At 34.9% G+C, this 23725-nt stretch overlaps 1 protein-coding gene across 2 annotated transcripts in view; it reads right to left on the bottom strand.

The window, feature by feature from the left end:
- The window catches only part of LOC108967895 (probable phospholipid-transporting ATPase IIB), a 37981-nt gene that overhangs the window by 6864 nt on the left and 7392 nt on the right, over positions 1-23725 (bottom strand). The window contains exon 1 of one of the 2 annotated variants that reach the window (XM_018931559.1): positions 2641-3120. The exons of the other annotated variant lie outside the window; for it this stretch is intronic. Within the exon in view, the coding sequence (XP_018787104.1) occupies positions 2641-2738 (98 nt within the window). The 5' untranslated portion in view covers positions 2739-3120. Of the gene's footprint in view, positions 1-2640; positions 3121-23725 lie in introns of those variants that run through there. 2 annotated transcript variants of the gene reach the window in all.

Genomic DNA, 23725 nt, shown 5'->3' with positions numbered 1-23725 from the left:
ACCGATTTTTATAAAATATTATTTAAAACAAAGTTCGATAATTTAAGCAYAYATGCSTGTTTAAAATTTTCCWTTTGGTTCTCTCATTTAGGTACGGTGAGCCAAAATTAACCGGCGCGATACTAAACACAACCCCGACTTTCTACAACCGACCATTTTGGGACAAAGTTTCCAACAAAGTATTTCAAAATTCACTTGACACACTAATCAAAGTCTTGAAAAATCTACAACTCAAACAATATTTTCTTAAACCTACAAATATAAAACTAGGAAAAACTTTGCGCTTAGCTTCAACTTCACCAATTCCTTGCCCGTTTCTTTATTTTCGACAACTTCCGACATTTTTGCACTTTACTTTCACAAATTCGTCATCGTTCAAGCCACACCAATAACTTACTGACTGTTTGGCTAGAAACAAAACTGCGGTCAGCACAATTCGTAAATTATGAAAAATAATAATACAAATAATAATGCATGACTTTAAAGTTATACTAAAGCCAAGCAAACGTATTGATTTTCTGAGCGACACATATGGGCTTATTATGGGCAATCGTTTAATTAACCAGGCACGGCGTTGTATCGCGAAAAGCAACAAAAATCAAATACAAGTGGAATAATTATAACCAAAAGCTAATTATTATTCATAACTTGAATGCGAACACAAAAAATAAAAATAAATAAATACAAACAATAACAAAATTCTGAGCAATGAATATTATAAGGAGAGAGAACTTGCAGCGCATAGCAGAGTTTGAGTGGGTCCTCAATGCTACATTAAAAAACCTTCAAAAGCAAAACAACCTGCGCCCTTTTAAAGGTAATGGAAGTGCACGTAGCGCTTATGAAAAGTAGTAATTAATAAAACAAACAAAAATATGTAAATATGTAGGTTTATCTAAAAAAAATTTTATATGAAACATGAAGCGGTTTTTAAAGTTAAAATTTTAAACAGAATCAAATAAATCCAAAAAAAAAAGATTCCGTTAAAATGGAGTCACAAATAATTCAATTACACTCATAATACTCATTTAACTCGTAATTGTAATTGTGCCGCAATGCAAATTGGAAATATCGCTACTAGAAAGACGTCAGCTTGCAAACAGAAAAAAGTTACAGAATTATACCGACAGTTGCAAAAAGGCTTTGATAGTACTAATATAGTAACAATAAAGGCAATTTATATGAAAAATAGGCTGCATATACATACATAAATATACAGTGGCGTTGAACTGTGGTACAGATTGTGTAGTCATTGAAAGGAAAAAAGTAGTTAGTCGTATATTTTCAATATATGCATTCTTTGCGTTGCACTTTTATTGCATTTTATACACATACATATACATATATATGTGCAAATTTACATATGAACACTTTAAAAACTCTCAACGAATAGTATTACCCACTGAATTTGTAGTAATAAAAACCAGCTGAACATTAGCAATAATAAATATGAGAGTGGGGAGCGAATAACAGAACAAGACATAACAATTCATTGCGAATAATTGCACAATGGGGAGCTGGAGAGAAAAGCCATTATAGAAATACAGTTTTTGAGATATATGTATGTATGTACTTTTGTACATGTATAACTATACCCAGACATATTTGAATGATGTCATGATTGTAACTAAGAAAATAACAATTTGTCGCGATTATTTTGATTCTAAAATTATAAGAAACAAGTGAATGAGACTTGAACAGTAAGTGTTATAAGATCTGCAACTACTTTAAAGAAAAACTACAATTTATATTGAAATCGTACACACGAGTTAAAACTGGAAATAAGTTGTCCAGCAAATGCTGATTATAGAACTATTCAATACATATGTTAATGTATATAAATATTTTTCTAGATAACTGCACAATGTATTAGGTACAACAACCAGTTGTGTAAACAATACGCAATAAGAATTGGATTTTTATTTGGTAAAAAAGTAGGTTATATGAACACTATTTTTCCAAAAAGTTAAGACAATGAAATTATGGATGTATAATATGTAGTACATCTCTATATACGGCCAAGGTCACTCAAAATACATACACAATCGCACATATTTTCTTAATGTTATTTATTAAATTAAAACTTATTAGGTTAAAAGTCAGAAATTTTTACAATTAAATACGCGAAGTTTGTTATTATGACCACCATTACTATTGTGCTGCTGCTTATCACAACATTTTAATCAATTTTTTTTAAATTGTCACAATTGAAAAATTCATATAAACACAACACTTTTGTCTATACAACAGCGAATTCATAGATGAAAAAATAATTAAAATGCGGGCAATAACAACCCAACAGCTTTCTCCAAAATTGGTGAGCTCCTCTCAAGCAAAAACAACATACAAAAAAAAAAAAACTACTTTTCACTGGCTTCAGCGCGAATGTGGGTCTAGCGAAAGCTGCAGGCATAAACATTATTGGAGCACCACTCAACTGCTCCAGCATAACGACACACAAACACACATTAGCAAGTGTAGTTAAAAACTTTGTCACCACTTTATATAAGCGAATATCTTGTCTGCGTTAATCAATTCCACATATGGCATACCATGTCAAATAACTGTGCAAATAAAGTTTGCAAACGACTTATGTATGTATAATTGAACACACTAAATTAATTGAAAATTGAGATTCACCTGAATAAATACCAACGTCGTCTGGGTCGATTTATTAGCGGAATGTTCTCCCGAGCGGCCATCGGCGTAGTTGCGGAACTTTGCGACGCGTCATCCATTACGAAATTAGTTAATTTAAACGAATACACTTTTGCGTTCCCAGTTTAAAACTTGGCTGCTGCGTTCTTTGTTATTTTTTCCACACCAAGACTGGGACTCACACACGATTAGTAAATTGTGAAAGACGACTTCCACTTTGTGTATTTACATTGCTTACAGCACAGCAAGTTGCTGAGTAATACACCTTACACACTATTTCCAGAATACACACAATTTTAATCTTTATTTTTGCACAATATTTAGTTCACTTGAAACGCCAATAACAATAAAATTCGCTTTTACATCGGTTAAAATTTTTTCACAGAACTGGTTACCGACAATGCTGAAAAATTTCAATGCACACTATCGTACGAACACGCAAGAACACAGCGAAAATCGATAAGCCAAATGGCGCAAACGATGAGCGCGAGTGTGATGGCATGTCTTGTTTTCATTGAGTTACTTCGCCACGTCTGTCACAAGCGTGTGAGTAGAAACACTGCTGACCATGCTAAGAAATGGCCACTATGTTGTGGTGATGGCAACACTGTTTTGACGTTCTGGCTTTCATCAGCTTCTGTTTTCGTTGGTTTTGCTTTATGCCCATTCAGCTGTTGTTTTTTGTTTTGGTTTAAAATTTTGTTATTTTTATTTTTGTTTCATTTTGTTTTAGTTGCGTGTTTCGTATGCGAAGGCAGCTAATCAGCTGTTCGAAGAGTATATGATTAGTTTGCAGAGAAAGTGTGGGAGTGAAAGAAGAGAGTGTGTTTAAAATTGTTGTGTATTGGTAAGAGAGCTGCGCAAATGCATATTTGACATTGATGACGGCAATTTATATTAATTTTACTGAAATATTTTAAATTAATTTTTTTATAGAAGGAAATTTGTATGGAATTTGACTTATATTGCCAATTCAAGAGTTCGAGTTAAGGAAGTTCAACTGTATTTCATATATGGTACATACATATAATAATCAAATACAAATAAATATTTATATATGTATGTATGTACATAACAAAAAAATATATTATATATTCACGCTGGCAATCACACTGATGTATGTATGTAAAATTTTCCTTAGCAGATTCTAAAAATAAAATTGAATTAAAGGGAATTTTTCAATATCCAAATCTGCGTGACTATAAAATCGAATCTGTGATAAGTGATGCGCTGAAATCACACATCAAAATCAAAACAAATTTAAGCAAGTAACAAAACTGAAATATATTTTGAAATGAAATTCATTTCATTTTGGAACCCACGCAGTTCCATCAGCAACTGAAGTGAAAAAAAATCTATAAATATAACTAGCACATATTTATTCGCATACTTTTGGTTTTAAGAAAATAGGCTGTTGAGCGCAAAACTATTTATTGGAACTACATAAATTTAACTAAAACTGAAAATTATAAGGGGTTTGAACAGTAAATTTTATCTAAACCGTATAAACGTCAAAAAACCATTTGCGTCTGGGTACAATTTCAATTCTCCCCATTTATTGCCTCATCAACTGGCGCGTCTAATCAAGGTTGAACGTTGGTCTCTACTTTATATACATATTTCATTTAACATGTAATTGTGAAATTCTTTGTAAATATTTATTTATACATACATATTTATAGTTTTAAATGAATTCGCTTTTTTCAATTAGTGTATATATTTTCAATGAATACAAGTCGTACTGTTTCACACACATACACCAACATATGTATCAAACGTTATAACACCCTTTCGTGCCACCTTATCACAGATTACGGAAATCGGCAGGCTGTGTGGGACGAGCGATTTAGTGTGAACAGTTGTTGACATTGTAATGTTTGACAGCGGTTAATTCCACGTGTCAACGTTATTTTGAAAAGCTGTTGTTGAGTATTTTGCATAGATATTTCTGTTATTATTAATTTCTAATTATATTATGCGACAGAAAATGCTGCCACGCTCAGTCAATTTGAGCAATCTGGTTAAATGTATCAAGTATAATCGATTACGACATTATTAATGATTCGAAGCTTTATAGAGATGAAAATCAGTTAGAAAGATATACAGAATGCTTAATGAGATATAATAAGAGTCGAACTAATGATTTTCCTAATGTTGAAATCAATTTTGAATATATAGTACATATGTTTATACCCTAAACAGGGTATATATTTAGTTTGCAATGACGTTTGTACACACGAAAGGAAACGTCGTAAGCCCTATAAAATAATCGTGGGCGTGGACGACGATGCCAAACAGCGATTCTACGAACGCTTGGATGTTAAGATCGTGCTCGGCGATTTCAAATTTTGTTTATCTTGGAACCAGCATTAGCACCAACAACAACGTCATTTGTTTTTACAGTAGCTCAAAATATTCTTCCCGACTAAAAAATGGAATTAAATCGCGAACATTTTAGCGCGATTATTTTTTACAACTTTCGAAGTGGATTAACTCATGAAGGTTGCATAGATGAACTTAATTTAAGTTTAATTTTTGACGACGAAGGTCCGTCAAAGACCAGTGTTTATTGATGGTATGGTGAATAGAATCGAGGTCGCAGATCCCTCTAAGACGAATCTTGTGTAGGTCACTCAAAATCAATTGTTGTACTGAAACTAGTGATGCTGTGGGAATACTGATAGTACAAGATCTTCTGACTGTTGACGTTAGTTTCTACACAATTTCTTCCAGATGAACCGTATGGTTGCCTGTGTTTTTAGAAAAACTGGGCATGTCGCAACCATACCACAGAAACAACGCAGAACAGTAAGTTCTGAGTGGTATAATATCATTTGTTTGCCAATTGACTTTCAATATAATAAGAAATCAGGAAAACCAACCGCCGAAGACGGATCACTCTTCACCACGACAATGCGAATATCACCCGTCGACTGAAACAACTGCATTTTTAAGCACTTAAAGCATCGATTTGATGAATTATCCACTGTATAGTTCTGACTTAGAACGGAATAACTCCTTTTTCAATGTCAACGTTTTTCGACACCTGAAAGGGCCGTTGGGGATATGTACCTCAATCAGAATGGGAAAAGTGCTTCGACAATTGGTTCAAACACATGCAAAAGTGCATTGGCATTAATGGATACTATTTTGAAACCCAATAAAGCGGTTTTCGATTATTAAAATTTGTTTTTTGTTCTCGAATCCCGAAATATAAAAGGTAACCTACATATGTACGTATAAACAAGGTTCGTTCCAAAGTAAACAGGAATCTAGCGCCCCTGATGGCGCCATCTATATGTTGACTGGTTCGTTAGAATCTGCTATCTTTATCGATTGTCCAGCAAGAATTTCATGGCATTTCATTGATTGGAAGTGAAGTTATTGCGTTTTAAGTGTCAGCATGTTTGTGTTATCGGTGCGAAAATGAGCTTCGAACAAAGGCCTGCATTAAATTTTGTTTTAAAATTGATTGAGTAAAAGTTTTACCGAAACGTTTTAATTGATGAAAAAGTTTATGGCATGCATGAGTGGTTTCAACGATTTCAAAGTGGTCGTATTTACATAAATGACGATCAACATGTGGGAATTTCATCGCAACTGTACGAATTCATCAAAAATCAGCCGAAATCATCATTGAAGTTCATGGAAATGGAATTGAACATCCCCAAAACATCGATTTATCGCATTCTGACCGATTATTTGGGCTTACGAAAGGTGTGTGCACGGTTTGTTCCGCGCAAATTGACTGACGACCAAAAATTGCTCAGAATCCAACATTCGAAGGATGCTTGTGAACGATTATTTGACCAAAAATTACATTTTAGCCATAAACCACTCCCCGTGGTGCTTCCTTTTCGGAAAAATGCATTGCCCATGAAAGGAAACCGTTATGCTGTACGTAGAGGCCATTCAAAAAGCTTGCACCGGCATACTGGCTGCCATACCGGTCAACGAGCTAAAACACTCGTTCGAATTGCTTTTGGACCGTACAAAAAGCTGTATTGAAGCAGAAGCAGACTATTTTGAATAAAATATATTGATTTTACCGAAAAAAACATTTGTTCTGTTTTTTTAAGTCTTGTTAACTTTGGAACGCACCTTGTAGAACTTTTTTTCAATAATATAACTAAATACATTTTTGGCTTATATCTTAATTTTTCTCAAAGCAAAGTTTCTTCAAGGAAAAAATTATTTTGCTACTGTATTTTCTTCTTCATTTCATTTGTTAGATTTTATCATTTATAATTTCTCTTATCTATGACGAACCATGAATAATAAAACTATAGTTACTATTATCTAGATAGTTAAATACACAAAACAAAGGAAATTCAATTTAAAATTAAAAATGACGTTTGTGCTACAAACAAGTCACGTCATCATTTGACATTTTACAGCGTCACCAGATTTTTTAATCAAGCCACGTAAATTTTACGTATGAATCATTAACGACTTGAATAGTTTAGACGCATTTGGTTCATACACACAAACATATGTATATGTATGTATATGTATGCATATGTATAAACATATAAATATAAGTTTCGATGTGTGTAGATTCGTCTAAAAACTTCGCTATAAATAATACAAATGTACAAAATTGAGAACACTCGTGTGGCTATTTAAGTATTACTTTTCTTAACGTCAGCATATTTGTGGCAAAATTAAAGAACGTCTAAAGTGAATGAAGGAGGCGCATGCAATGTCAATAAACAAGCAAAAATGATGATAAAGGGCCGAAGTACATTAAGTAAAATAAAATAAAGAGCAAAGGCAAGAACAAAGCAATAAAAATAAAAATAAAAGCATTAAAAGAAAACAAAACCGAAAATATTGTGTAGATAAGAATCTTGGCTAAGAGTTTGTACGCAATGGCATCTCAAACAATACTGTTAAAGGTAAATGACATTTGCTGACATTTTTGTTTTCGCTCCTACTCCAGCTTCCGCTTTATTATTTACATATTTATTTTATACATTTTTTGTTTAGCGTGTTTTCGTTTAATTTTAGCAACATAATGTGAAAAGTATCGCTTGGTGTACATATGTATATACTATGAATTTATATATAATATATACATATGGTATGAGTGAGTAAACCGGCCCGGTATGTCTTGTTCATAAATCTTGTTAAATTTGCGAAAAATCTCTTCATGAAAGGCGAAGTAGTTGAAGCCAGCATTCTTGCCAAAATTTGTAAGCGCCGACAAGATTACGTTGGAAAAGGTGGTTGCGGTAACAACCAGCCGCCTTTGTGTTGGTTATCCAAATATTCGGCCTCAGCATCGAGGTTATTTACATATGTAGAGTTAAATACATACATACATACATTTACATTATTTCGTGTAATTTAGGTCAAATGACTAATATCTGTGAAGTTCCAGAAAAAATCCTCCATAAGCAGCACCTTCAAGCGAAACGCTCGTTATGACAAACTTTGATGACAAATCAGAAAACTCATTCGCATAAGCAGTAAATTTTGTGGTGCGTAATTTGTCACACCCCATTATTTTGTTTATTATTTATTTTCGATATCAGTCTTGAGGTTGTTCTGTGAAACTATACCAAATTCATGGAAACTAAGATGCAGCTGGCCGAAGAAACGACGGAAGCGGTGCTTATCACGAGCAGAGAAAAAATAGAGGCGGTCACTTCATGGTAAACATCGATGGAAGAAAGCAAATCTCACTGAGGAGGGACCTACTAGCAAAGTCACCCTATATGGGGTACAGCACTGGGAAAAAAAAAATTTCATAGCATAAAGACAGGGTCCAAGTTATGCGCCATTAGAGTGGCCTGTGCGTTTAGAACAGTCTCACATGAAATGGCTAGTATCATATCTGGTCATACATATGTATGTCACCAGATTTAATGACCTTAGAGCTAAGTAGAGTCTATCACTACTTTAAAGGTATGAATAGGCGTCTAACGGCTGGCGAGCGAAAAAAAAGCGAAAGGTGAGCCTCGAAAGGTTTCAAAGACAATGCGATGTGGCAGAAAAAGGACAATAGACATATAGGTTCCCGCCTGGATTAAAACAGAACGCGGCGAAACAGACTTTTATCTGGCGCAATTCTGGACTGTTTCAGCAAGTACCTTCACAGATTTGACCACGATGTGAACACAAAATGTTCATTCTTCATCAGAGCCGATGAAAAAGTAGAGCATATCTTTTTCTCCTGCTCGAAATTTGTAGTGGAGAGAACTACCATGGAACGAATAACAAATCAAAGATTGACACCCAACAACATTATAAGTCACATGCTACAATCAAAGCTGGTATGGGCGAAAATGAAAGAGTGCACCACAATAGCGATCAAGAATAGAATGGCAGCAGAGAAGCTTAAGACCAGTGTCGGAGTCAGAAGGGGCGAGGCCAGGCCTATCGCTTAGTCTTCCTAGGTGAACCATGTTTGGCACGTTCGCTCAGCTTAAGCATATTCATCACAAACTTCCAACAAATTATGATGGTTTTTGGCTGAGATTTTCTTTATATTGAAGCAATGACGATGAACATTCCGCAAAACACTTTTTCAGGCACAAAGTTAGACATATTTGAGGGGAAAAGGAAAATGAAAAAAAAAACTTCATAAGGACTGTAGGCTTCCAACGCATGCTCGAAATGTTGGAACAATGGAAAAGTAACCAAGTTACACCATTTCTTGGCAAATCACAATAATATAGTTATAGACCCAATACTAATATCTCTTTTAGAGAGTTTGACTATCAGTTCCATTGGTTACAATTACGAAAACATGGAAGATCCAAGATATTTAGTTGATTTCATGATACTCACAGGAGTTATCATAGGTCTAGCTGATGAGAAGAACAAGATCCACCACTTCCTGCAAACAAATCATGAAAATACCTTTCATTCAATGACTAACTGCGTTCCCATAAGTTTTCGGAACCCTGTTATTTATCATTTTTTTTGAACAATTCTTATTTAGCGCCTTAATATATTATATCATGAGGGCCACTTTCTCAATGTCTGGTTAGCAACTATCTGTCAGTTAAGTTCTAGTTAACTTAACCCAGACTAATTTCTTCGGTAAAGAACCTTATTTTTAACTAGAACTGACGAATGACTGCTTACCACACATTGACAAAACAGCTTTTATACAAATGCGAGACCTTGTAAACTTCAAATTCTCGAAACCTTATCAAGTCTACAAACCGTTTCGCTCCATACAAAGTAATCAAAATCAGTGTCATCGTTACTTTTAATTTTGTCACGGCAATTCCATTTAAGTTTTCCGCAAGCGTCAATATTTTTCCATTAACTCTGAATCACTAAGTATACAGTGCAGTTCTAAAGTATTTCTATAGAATTTTTACCTGAAAGCAACTGATAAGCGCGCCATATTTATTTGCAGTTAATGCTGATAGCGTTTACCGATAGTTGTTTGTCACTTGGCGAGCACTTTAAAGTTAAAGCAGCTGTTTTCTGATAAAAAGTTTATTGAATGCAAGTCCAAAATTTAAAATAATGAAATGAACTGTCAAAATGTGATAACATGCATATGTTGTTTTTTTCTTTTTTATTATAACGAACTTTGAACCACAGCACGTGTTTTTAGCTGAGTACATAGTGGAGTGAGAGGAAATGAAACGGCAAAATAAATTAAAATCTTAATTATTAAATGCTCATTTCTCCATTTTCAGTACACTACTGGCCTTTGGCTTTTTTTTTTTTATTTAGTGGAGGAGGAGGTGTATGATCTGCGTGCCGAGGCATAAAGGGGTAGCCGACAATGAGCTGACGGACGAGCTTGCCCTCTCTGCGGCGGCTTTTAGGATGATGGGGCCAGAAGCATGCATTGCGGTGGGGTCCCACATCATAACGGGGTGGAGGAGGAGGAGGAGAGAGTGGGAGGTTACAACATAGCAAAATTTAGAGATATGATCAACATCCCCCACAAACAAATCCCGTCTCCTTGCCGCACTCTGTACTGGGCACTGAGCAGGCTCAAGAAATACGTAGCGGTTACGTTCACGTTCTCCGGTGATTACTGCAAAAGTCACTAATCTTTTCAGATGAGGCCCATTTCTGCCTTTGTCAACAAAAAAATTGTCGCTATTGAGGTGAGTCAAATCCTCGTGAGGTTCAGAAAACGCCATTGCATACCTAAAAATTAATCGTTTGCGAATTGTGGTATGGCGGCATCTTATTTCTTTCGAAATGAGGCAGGAAATGACGTAATCAACAATAGCAAACGTTATAACAAGAAAATGCTCGATTGTCTTTCCCGGACTTCCGACGTGTACAATCTCTAGATCATGTATACATGATCCCAAGATCATGATTTTAACGAATAATGGTGCATCGGGTCATCGAAAACTGGTGTTAACAGGTGTATATATATCGATTAACCGCCAAGATCGTGTGTTATCACGTCGTTAGATTTCTCCTGTGATATATGTACAAATCTGAAGTCTATTAGGACCCATCTATTCTGGCCTTGTACCAAAACATCACCCTTTTCGTTCGTCAGTTACTAGTCCAAATGCTTGAACGAGTCATTGAAAATTTGACTCAACTGATGGATGAACGGAGATTATCTTCAAAAAATAAATGCCAAAGAATGTTCTTTCGAATGTTAATAAACATTCTACATTCGATTTGAAGCTTCTGTGTATTTAATTTAAAAAAGGAAAAGTCCTTCACAAGATCATTTTTAGCACAGAAAATTATAAAAAGATATTTAATTTGATTTCAATCAATTTGAATGGCAGCTAAATGTCATAGTGAACCAATATCGGATATCTCAGAACTTGAGGGGTCTCTGACTTTCCTTGTGAATGTCACAAACGTGGCGAACTATACGCTTTTCACGGTATAAATACGCAAAACTAAATTATCACATCTCGTGTGCAAAAGTTATCAATTCCAAATCACAAAAGAAAACCAAAAGCTAGGCAAATAAATAAAAGAAGGCGTTCATTGTTTACAAAATGCGGCAATATCAACACCCACACAAAAAATAAATCGACTACACACGCCACAAACACACACATACTGACAATGTCAGCGAAGAGTAAATAGAAATGTGTATGACACCTTGCCTGCCTCTTATAAAATATGGCACACAAATGCCAAGGAAAAGTGAAAAACAACACAGCGCCAACAAATAATCAAATAAAGACAATTGAGCGACCACAAAGACTAACCTTGTTGTTGTTGTGGCTGCTGGTTTTAGATTTTTGTTGAAACAATGGCAAATGAAAGCGAATAGTTAATAATGTCTTATTACTATAGGCATATAGGCATACATGAAAAAAAGTGTAGGTTTTTTTGTTTTAAATAATTTTGATAATTAGTTTTTTGGGTACTTTATTGTTTAATAGAACTAAATTTCAAAAGTAATAATTTTTAGATCTAAATGGCAATATTTGTTACAAATTTTGCCTCACACTGCCAAGCAAAGCTTTGGCATCCCGCATTTCGCCTAATTGTATGCAAAATTAAAAAAATGATGCCTACCTTTAGGAGTAATGCCATGTGATTGTAACTATAATATTCTAAACTATATTGTGTTCTAAACATGGATCTGGTGTTCCTCAGATACTGTCTCGAAATAAGTTCAACATGGCAACGAACTCATGTAATATTTCTAGTACTGACCCTAAGTTGGTCTCCGTGCAAGTATTTATGGGTTAAGCATATTTTACTTTTTTTTTAATAGTAGATATATTACTGCTTATAAATATTACTAAAATATACAGATAATCCCACAGTGGAAATGTTCTTAAAAGCACACACAGTGCTCATAAATAATTAAACTTGTGTATACTTGGTGACATTATTAGAGCAGAACAGCAGAAAAGGCCAGTCAAATGGCAGACAGGCGCGGTACTCTGGGTAAGTTAAAACAAAAAAAAACATGATCACATTATACACAGTATAGATTAAAAGTAATGGTATTCATAGGTACACGACAGTTTAAATATATTATTAATATTATGTTATGAAAAAATGAACATGTGAAGGGTATTACAGCTTCGGTATAGCTGAAGTTACCGTTTTTTCATGTTGCCAATCACAAAATAGTCGAGTTTGTGGTTGGAGACTGTAGTCTTCATGTAGCCCATTATGAAGCCAAAGAAAATAAGAAGTTCTGTGTTCGGACTTATAGATAAGCTAAATGCTTAGTAGCCAATACAAATTTGCAAAAGCGTTTAACTTCAATTTACGCCAGTTCGGTGGGATGTCTGAAGGTATGCGCTCCCTAGAGTTTAAGACTTGACCTCCCAAACGCAAGATAGTCGGTAAGGAAGTGTTGAGCTGTTTCCACCTTATTTTCTGCAAACTTTGTGTGGTAAGACTCTCAACTTTACAGCATGGATGCCAATAGGGCAGTGGCTTGTTAAAAGTCCCACAACTAGGGAGAAGCTAGCCTTACTGAATGCAAAGAGATCCCCAGATCTTCTGAGATCAATTTTAATCCGAAAGGATTTTGCGACAGCGCAAACCGATAGTAACCCAGCGCTGGCCAAGCTTCCGCGAAGCCCAGCTATCTAGTAGTAAAACACAAGAGAATATCGGAGCACCGATCCGCTCCCATCCTACCGATGCCGGTTCTAGGGTCCTATTTCTTGCCCAACTCTTGTCAATCGCTTCTCTACAGCCGTTTTTGCTCTGTCTTTCATATTTGGCTTCCATATTTCACTGCATCCGTCGGTTGCAGGCAAACGTCTCCTATTCGCGGCAGCGGTGCCACCCGGAAGTAAAACCGAGATTGTTTTATTCACTAGAAAATTTAAGTATAAAACAATCTCGGTTTTACTTGGGTTGATGGCGAGACCAGGTTTAGTTTAACAAATACTTAAGTAATTCTTCAGTAATAGTAACGTACTTCCTTAATGTACTGTATGCTTTTGCAAAGGCGTGTAATATATTAATTTTTGCTTCATTTAGTGACCGACGCAAAACCGTGAACCGAACCAGCTGATACGACATATGTGTCTTTGTAAATGCATAGTGTGCATTGTAAATGAACACTCACAGGCGCTTCTGTCGTCCGCTTCTATCTTCCGCTAACGTGGATATTTCCATAGAAACGAGTCAGCTGATTATTGCCAATAGCAACATTGCTCAAATGTGACCAAGAGATAACAACCGTCAAGTTGCCACTACGTACGGGCGGCACGTCGGTGACTAAATGAAGCATAAATCATCTAACGCCCCGACGGAGACATTCTCCGCTGTGTTGCACTGTTCTTTTTTAACGTGGGCTGCTGCATTAAATTTTATGAATGCGCAGAAAAACACACATAAATATGGATATAAATATATATATCTATATACATAAGCATATGTCTTCACTACATGCAACGTATGTCATGTCGACAGCAAAACAAAAGACAATGAAAACAATTTACTTAAGAAAACAACATAACCATTTATATTTGTTTGCACACAACTGTATATTTGTGGTATAGAAAATATGGTCTCACATGGGCTAAGAGAAAATATACAAAACAACTGCATTATGAAGGAAAAAAAAACAATAATAATAATGACAAATACAGAAAAAAAAGGAATGTCAGATCTAAGACACTTTCCTGTAAACAGGAATTTATGCCGAAGGGACAGACAAACACAGTTAATAGACCTTGAGCTGTAGAAAATAGCTATAGTCTCATAATTCAAACGAAGCTTTACAAGTTATCGATAATCTTCGTGGCACTTCGATCCCATAGTAGAAGAAGAAAGTCTTTTGCACCATCTCTATGCGCTTTGACTACCAGCATATTATGTTTCCTGTGGATAGAGAGACACTCCGTGAAACAATTCTGCAATTTATACAGTCTGAGAACTTCTGGGACCTTCCGTTATTAGTGGTCATATCTTCTATTTCATCAAACTATATTTTTGCGATAGAACGATTGATGGATTTCAAACATGTAATATTTCTACTAGTTATCTCTGATAGTTCTAAAGTATCATATGTGAAAGATCCTCAAATAAGGTCAATAAAGTTATTGCCATTCGCCGATGGTCTAACTCAATGGAGATTCCTAAACATATGTAATACATATTCTGAAGACTTTGCGAGAGATTAACTGCAAGATGTAAGGTTAACTTCAAGAGAAAGTTGGACTTTTATCATCCAGAGACTTTTATAATCTTCTAACGAAAGCTACTGCAGACCGTAATTTCTATTATGTACATATCAACGGGATCACCGGATCGTGAACTTCGAACTAATTCAAGAATTCAAAAAGAAACAGAAATATTTAAAACCAACTTTAGTTGCCTCTACACACAGTAAGTGCCTTGTATACATTTTATAGCTTCACCAACCGGCTGCTGGTAAAAAGACTATGTAACATAACCTAATATGCGGAATAAAGTGTAGGTGGGTAATGAGTGCTATGTGCTGTACTCAACTAACTGAGATAACCAGACAGATGGTTGCTGCGGCGGCCGCTACAGACGCCGTGGCTGACGGGTGGACGAGCTGTGAATAGTGTGGCATACAAGAGGCCAACAGCGTGAATGACAGACAGTGTTTGACAGGGTTCGCGTAAGGTGTAAAGGATGTGACGACGACCAAAGTGAACCACATTTCAACGCAGTCCTAACCTACTGACGAGGTAGTCACTTAACAAATAGCTACTTGTTGTTATTGTTTTTGCAATTGAAAGTGAAAAACAAAAAACATGAAAAGTGTATTTAGTCATGGCGCCTGTCGCTCATTAGCAAGCAGAATATACACGCGAGTGTAGGCTGCATACACTGCATGCACTTGCAGACCAGCCTCTTATGGCCACCAGCGTGTGTTGGCAATTTGTTTGGGTGTGCGACGGCGGTAAGTAGGCGTTGAAGTGCGCGTGCACTCTGCCTTGACATTTTATTTTCTATTTAAAAAACACAAAAAAAAAAGTGAAAAAGCGTTGCGAAATAAAATTACTGTAACTGAGGGGCGTTAAAGTGGCCAACAAGGCAGGCCTGTTTGGCTAAGTAAATTAAAAGTGTTTAAAAATGCCTAAAATTCTCTAGATTGTAAACTAGTTGGAATTACGCTTTAAAGAAGATGGTATTTCGAACATATGTAAATAATATACAAGGTATAAAAACAAAACAAATAACTTGTGGAAGGTGCTTTAGGCTAATGGATTCCATTGGAAGATTGAAACTGGTAGGTAGAGCTCGCTCGCGCGCTGAAGACTTATCAGGGAGTGCTCGATCTCTTTATCCACAGCATCAAGTTACTTTCTTATCCGACTTGCTAGGGTATTGGCTCAAAGCGAAATCGCTGAAACTGAAAAGCTAGAGAGTGAATCCTTACCCAAATTTCATAAGATTGACAACGAGTCGATACTCCACTGGCCTTTTGTGGTTTAGCTTTGGATTCACGCAGCTGTCATGAACTTATCAATCATAAGTCAACAACAAACCTTGTACGGCTGTGCGATCTTTCTGGCTTAAAATGGACCGCAAGAGGTTCTCTAAACTACATGCTCTTATAAAGGTTCATCTAGACGCCATGGAAGACGTTCTAACTGGAAACTGTCCAATTGGCTCACATGCGGGGAGGCTACATATCTAGATGGACGCAAAATGACAAAGCTATATCGAAGAAGCCGAGGTGGAAACTTCAGACATTTTTATCTCAACTGCCCTACTTTTGCCAAACTAAGGTTTAAATATCTCGGTGAGCTCAAAGCGCTTCGTCGATCTATAAAGATTTAGTGTTCCATATCTACGAGTTTTAGAAAAACCTAACTTAATCTAAGTTTGATACCTGCTCGATACTGATATTGTCATTCTCAGCAAGAAATTTTCGTAACGCCCACAACCTTGTTGAAATACTTGAATCATGAAAATTTTTCTCGTACAACCGTTGAGATGCGATTTCAATCTGAAGAATTGTTCAAGGTCACTGGAAAATGGGGTATATAGTCCGTGGCATTTTATTTCTTAATATAATCCAGTCATCGAAAGTTGCGCAGTCCTATTCAAACTTGAGACTTTTGATATCGACCTGGAGAGCCAAAAAGTCTCGAATTATTTTTATTTGCAGGGAGACTGGAGAGATTTTTCAGTCTTGTAAAGTTTTCCAATATGTTAGTACTAAACGATATACGATTTTATACTGAAGCAAAAAATATTTAAATCCAGAAACACTCTTGAGAACAGTCTACAGAATACAAAAGCAGAAAAGATGCCCTCACCGCTACACATTAAAAGAGTGAGATATTGTTCTTCATTAAAGATTCTACTACGAGCCATTGAACTTCACAAAAAGATGGCTTTACTCACTGTAAATCAGTATTTTTAGTCTTCATATTTCTGGCGACGATTTTGAAAAACAAAAGAAAGGGTGACACGAAAAGTCGTCGATTGTTTGTGAGAAAACAACACTAATCATACAAATGAACAGCAAGACAACAAATTATGGAAAACAATGAAAGGAAAAGCAAAAACAAACAACAAAAGAAAGTGACAAGAAAAATTGCAACTTTGCATGAAAATTCTCAGTTAAGTGAGGCATAAAGCAAGTGGAAAATTCAATTAGGCGCCCAACTGACAATGCATACAGCCGCCTTACGTCGAGTGGTAGAGTAGTCAAGTGTAGGTGTACCGAGCAGAGTCTCAAGTGTATTAAATGCTAGTTTCCAACAAATACACGAATAGAGGGAGGCGCTTGCGTTAATGGCTTACAAAAATCAGAAAAAAAATGGATTTTACAAAAGGCGGCGCCAATTGTGGCGGCAAGTAAAATGAAAGGCATTGAACTAAAATAGCAAAAAAGACAAGCATTTCATAACAAAAGGCAGGGCTCTAAGCTTGTACAAAATATACTTTGCCATACATAGTTATAAAGTAAGTCGCGCTAAAACAAGGGTGCGTCATGAGCAATACATATAGAGGCAGTCATAGGTGCTTAGATTTGTCTACACATTAATATTTAATGTTGCAATAAAATTTAATGGTTATGGCCAACTGTTTTCAGCTACGTATCTGCTAATATATCTAAAGGTGTGAGATCATTTCACACCGCAAGTGTCAAAATCAATATTGCCTTGCTTATTTGGCACTGAAACGAGACCAAAGCTAGAGAATTTTGGTTCTTGGCATAGAATGAGAAATAATTAATTAAAATTGTTGCCTGCAATCAGGCGTAAGACACATATTTCAGCAAAGTCGCACACCCAATACGCTTCAACAAGTATAAAAAGACGAGATGAAAAAAATTTTAATTCTTTTTTTTTTAGTCTTAACTTAAATCTGCGCAGAAAATGGAAATTTTTCATAACCACATTTACGCCCACAGTCGTAATCTTCATTCTTATTTATGAGTAATGATTATAAATTACTCTTTTTTGGAATTTCCAGAGATTATGTGGGTAGTATATATGAATTCACTAGAAGTATAATTATGCGATTATATATTAACAGCTTGTCGTATGCCATAATCTCATGGTAGGAATTACTCCACAGGGTGCTTATTTACAAAAATGGTTGCGCTAAATAACAATTTATTTCAGTGTTTAAATTATTGATATTTCCACTTTAAAAAAATACATACTACTGCGTTATCTAAGAATGAACTGAATGAAGATTCGTATTAATTTTTATGATAACTATGAACTTATCTCTCGAAAATACAACTGTGTTGCATCAAAAAAGTTTTTAGAACTAAAATTCAATAATTGAATTGCTGGAAATGTATTATAGAATTCAATAAAACTTTATTAGGTTCAGAACTCGGCTAAAAATTTGCCTAAATGTAGGCAATATTTTTTTTTTAGTGACTTATTTACATCATGAAGCCAGGTGCAGAAGTTGACGCAAGTGAGGAAAGTTCTCTCAGCGTAATCCAGTTGGGACTGTACAGAAACGGTTATTTTACATAAGGCTCAAGCAGCTCACGACTTAGACCAAGTATGCTCTGGGCAGCCAAAAGAACATCCCTTTGAAGGCGACATCTTCGCCGTCCAAGAAGTACCGATAAGACTGAGTCCTTGCGGTATTTACTACAGTGACCATATATAGGAGCGCAAGTTCGATGTTGGATTCGGGGTGAGAAAGAGACCCCATCGCGAAGTTCAGGCACTCACCACGGTAGATGAACAAAAAGAAGATTCGACGTCGAGAAGCTACAATCACAACAGACAGCCGAAGGATTTTCTACTCGGGAACTATTGTTCCTTACGTATGTACAGCTATGAACGATACCATCGGTTTTTGGAAAAGACAAAAACAAAAAACAGCTGGTACGATGAGAAGTACCGTATCGCAGTGGAGAGAAAATAGACTCTCTACCTTGGAACGTTTTAATTGAAATTCTGTAAAGAAAATGCGACTGGTTCGCGCATGTTCTGAGACGAGATCCAGAAGTAACCGGAATGAATACAGATTTTTATTCGACCAAGCACTGTTAGGATTACAGAATTCTGCCGCTACAACAAGAGCAATGTAGTCGACGGAAAGCTCAACCCGGTCAAGTTAAGTTTGGTTAGGTTTATTGGCTGAACCAGAAATTGCACTCGGACTTTGTGAAGACACAAAATATAGAATTCCTGTTATTAATATGTATCAGCAAAGCGCCTTGTGGGTAGTAACAATCTACTCAGGCGTTTGATTTATATTCCCACTAGTTCATTGGTATATTGGAAAGTGTGAGCGTTTGCGTGAAGTAATGAGGTGTTTCTACTTCATATTTTCCTCCACAAAGCTTTTGCAGCTGGCGTCCGCTAAAATTCTCAATCCTACAGAATGAACAACGATAGAACCTCCACAACAAAGAAGTTGCTAGACTTGCTTCTTGCCCTGACTTTCTTGCAATCGATCTTGGGTTCAAAGGATCTTCCGACACCACATAAGCCAATGACATTCCAGTGTTGACCACACACGTGGAGTCGAGAACACCGACCATTTCCATTCTGCTCATAGCGGTGCTAGGGTACCCTTTTTTTCCACCTCATAGCTTTACAGTTGCCTGCGATTCTACTTTGACCTGGTACGATTACATAAACTATTCTTATCACAAAGAAACTTGATGCTTCATTGAACGAAATTAGGCATTCCTTAAGGAGGCCTGAACTCGCTCTGTCACCAAGCACGTCGATATAAATGGAAGAATCTCAAAGTAGCCCTTTGCTCATTCCCAAAGCCGTAGGATATAAGATATCATGAAAATTGAGTGACATCATTTTATGAATTTGGCTTCCCTATGGACCCTTATCTCGTTCGATTTTCGTATACTACCTTTTTAATAACTCTTTAAGTATTTTCCAAATTTAATCAACTAACTTTAACTAAAGAATTTTACAGAAACGCGACATTGCGAGCCATAAAATAAATATCAAGTAACAAATATCGAATTTTGCTCACGCGAAAATAAATTTTTTTTTTTATTACTTCTCATCCCATTTTATTACTTGAGACATGCTAAGCTCGTCATGCAACAATTCAATAAAGAGTCGAAGTTCACAGCAGGGGTTGAACTACTATTACACATAGGAAGCGAAAGTCGAATTTTTCGAAACAATTTACAGCTATAGTTTGGTATTTACGCGATTGCTAGCAAATGTATCTGCATAGAAGGTAAGTTAGGTAAGGGGTTTTTGTGTGTAAATTTTATGGACTTACAAACGCATATAACAGTTTATGCATTCAGCTTGACAGTAAGTATTGACTACAATGCAGACACATCAACTAAGAAGGGTCTTATGTATTATGTGTGTGTGTGTTTCAGCGACAGTTTAGTACTTTGACATTAAGAAGCCAATCGGTGGGGTCGAGGAGCAAAATACTCTTGCAAGTAAGGTCAATGCGGTGGACACGAAAATAAATGAATCAGACACCAGTTTTATTTGTTATTGTTGTTGTAGCTAATACCTACGAGACATGTGCGCCACACAAAGCAACGTTTGAATTTCTTTTGTCATCTGTATTTCTTTCGCGTATTTTTACATGCACTATTTCAGATTTAATTTGGTTTCTGTAAACTTTTCCTCTTCCCGTCTCACCATAATCAGCCAAGCAGTGCATTTTCTAGAATTCTAAAGTTTAAAATAAATATGCTGAACTATTGATTGTTGCAACGCGTTGCTCGGTGCGGATGTCTTCTGTTTGTTTAGTTATTTTCGTCATTGTAATAGTCAATATATTGTCGTCATGGCGCGCTGTTGCCTTTCCAGCTGAGTTGAGTTGCATATGGTATTTGAGCATTTCTTCTTTATCTGCTCTTTGGTGCTATTTCTAAATGCATACATGTGATCTGTTAACATATGCAGTTGTAATGGAAACATTTGTGCTGAGTAAATATTTTTTTAATGAACTGATTTATTTTAAGAAAATTACGCACAGTCTTCTTCAACGATGCATTTTTACAGTTGCAGTTTTACGAATGTTAAATAATTTTTTTTTTGGAAAATTTTACTAAAAAATTAATTTTTATAATCAGCAAATATTAAAAATATTAAGTTTTTTAATCTTAAGTTTAGCATACTAAAAGACAAAAAAATAATGCTATAAAAACTTAAACATTTATTTAATTCCAAAAAGTCTATAATTCTGCCTTCAAATATTTAAGTATCAAGAATTTACGGAATTATTGAATTTCTGACTTGCTATAAAATTATAGCGAACTCGAAAAGTTATTTGATGCCAAAAATTTGGTTATTCTGATTTCAAAAAAGTTTAAATACCACGTGTTATCAAAATTATTGAATTTTTTACTTGCCATAAAAACTTAAAAATGTATGTATTTGATTCTAAGAAGTCATAGAATGTCTTCAAATATATTTAAATACCAAAAATTTTCATGATTATTAAACTTTTTAACTTGCTATAAAATTATAGCAAACATAAAAATTAAGTTTATTATTACATTTATACATAGAAAGCTGAAATATTTTTTATAATGGGTTTTGTTTGCTATAAAATATTTAAGGTTATTCTGACAAATTATTGCATCGCGGGTTGTAAAAAACAGAGAAGCAACTATTTTAATTTATTCAAACACTCACTAAGTCAGACTTCACAGCTTCAAGTCATATTTAAACATCTGAAAGCTTTGTTTTAAAAAATTTATGGCTTTGTTTTAATTTATAGTATGTTTGACTGAAATGATAAGTATCATGTATACTCTTTATAGGGACAAAAACAGTCATAAACGTTATTCCGTTTTTTTGCAATTTTAAGTGTATCTGTCTGAGCTCGCCGAAGTAAATATTTTATTCATGTCTCGTTAAATAAAACTTCAATTTGTATGTACTGCTGGATTACTTTACGATTACCTTTGTAAATTTTTTATAATGTGGCGTAAAATAAAGCACCCTTAATAGCAAAGTTTACAAAATACTTATTTGCTTACTTGCTATAAAAATGTATTACAATAAAATGTAAATATAATTATATTAACGTAATTTCAATAAATGATTTATTCTAAAATACTAGTAAGCAGTGAAATAGTTAAACATTTTCTCTTTATATAAGTTTTATAATTCAAGTGGTTACTACATACTAAAAACTATTAAAAAAAACCGAACCAAGCGAATTTTTTCAAAGTATTTCCAATTGTGAAGCATGCTATAAAAAATTATAGCAAACAAAATATAGCGTTCTTAAAGTAATCGTGTTTAATAAGGTATATTGAGCCATAAATAATGTGATTTTTTTACTATAAAATTATAGGAACTTTTAAAGCAAGTAAATTACGATTTTTGTGTTTCACTCAACTAAACTATCTAAATTGTATTGTTTTGCAGCAAATTAGACTAACTGCTACAATTGTGGCATGCTATAAAAAATTGTAGCAAAAACACTATTGATTTTTTAATGTGATCGTATTTAATAAGGTATACTGAGCTATAAATAATATGATTTGATGGTTGCTATAATATTATAGGAACTTTTATGGCAAGTTAATTATAATTTTTGTGTTTCATAGTCAACTTAACTAGCTCTATTGTTCTTTAACTGCGAATAACACAGGAAAACACTCAATTTGCTTCTTGAATTCAGCGCGCCCAAATTAACTAGAATCAGTTTATAAATACAAAGAAGCAAAATAATAATAGTTAAAAGCTGCAAAGAAAATATTACCCATATGTTCTAATGACTCGTATGTATTTTAAAGTGCCTCCAAACCCAAATTCGTGCTAAAATTTTAACATTAATTTCTAACATTTATGTGTGTATGTATGTATGTGCTCACGCCACCTTTTTCACACATATACACTCAAATATACGTACATGTTCCCATAAACTCCATAAACATTCAATCACAAAAGACCCAAGTGAGTCATATTTCTGCAATATTACCGCAATGTGCCAGTGTCTTGAGAACCTTCAATTTCATTTTTTCGAAACTGACTTTTGGATTTTTGGTAGACGGTATTGTATGAGCATGTCAGCAGCGTTATGTACATATGTAAGTTATATTCAAAAGTGCTCCATCAATCACATATTTTATATGCAGCACTTGAAGACAACCCGCCCTGTTGTTTACCAGAAAATTTTTTTTCTCAAATGTCTGTCTTTTTCATTGCCGAATTTTGTGTTGTATTCGGTGTTGGAATGTTGGTTGAATTTGGCGTTTGCACTGCTAACTTGTAAGGCAATGCTTTTGTACTCAGCATTCATAGAAAATGTTATGCTCTTATGTTATATACATACATACATATACATATGTATGCATGTACATATGTGCTTATGTGTGACCTGTTATTATGTATTTCAAGGCATCAACATTTTTGTTGATATCATGGCTTTTGTTACTTCTACTTTTTGTTGTTTTTGTGGCGAGCTTAGATTGTAGCGGATGCTGCCGTTTTAATGTAATGAAAAAATATTTCTGTGATGTGAAAAAAAAAATTTATTTAAAAACTTTCAAAGCTAACAATTGCAAGTGCTTGTGGTGGAAACGGAGGCGTTGCTGGTGGAGATTCGTGGGTTTCTTCGAACAGAAAATATAGAAAATATACAAATTTGGGTGAAGTGAAAGAAATAAATAAAATATTTTTGTCACGAAATTTTAACCCGCGCCGTTGTTCATAAAAAATTCATTATTATTCAAGCATAACTCTTCAAAAACTTTGAGAATTTT

The sequence above is a fragment of the Bactrocera latifrons genome, unplaced genomic scaffold (assembly GCF_001853355.1).
Source record: "Bactrocera latifrons isolate USDA-ARS-PBARC rearing strain unplaced genomic scaffold, ASM185335v1 scaffold_2, whole genome shotgun sequence".
NCBI lineage: Eukaryota > Metazoa > Arthropoda > Insecta > Diptera > Tephritidae > Bactrocera > Bactrocera latifrons.
The sequence above is the reverse complement of the archived record's forward strand: the minus strand, read 5'-3'. Positions and strand labels throughout refer to the sequence as shown.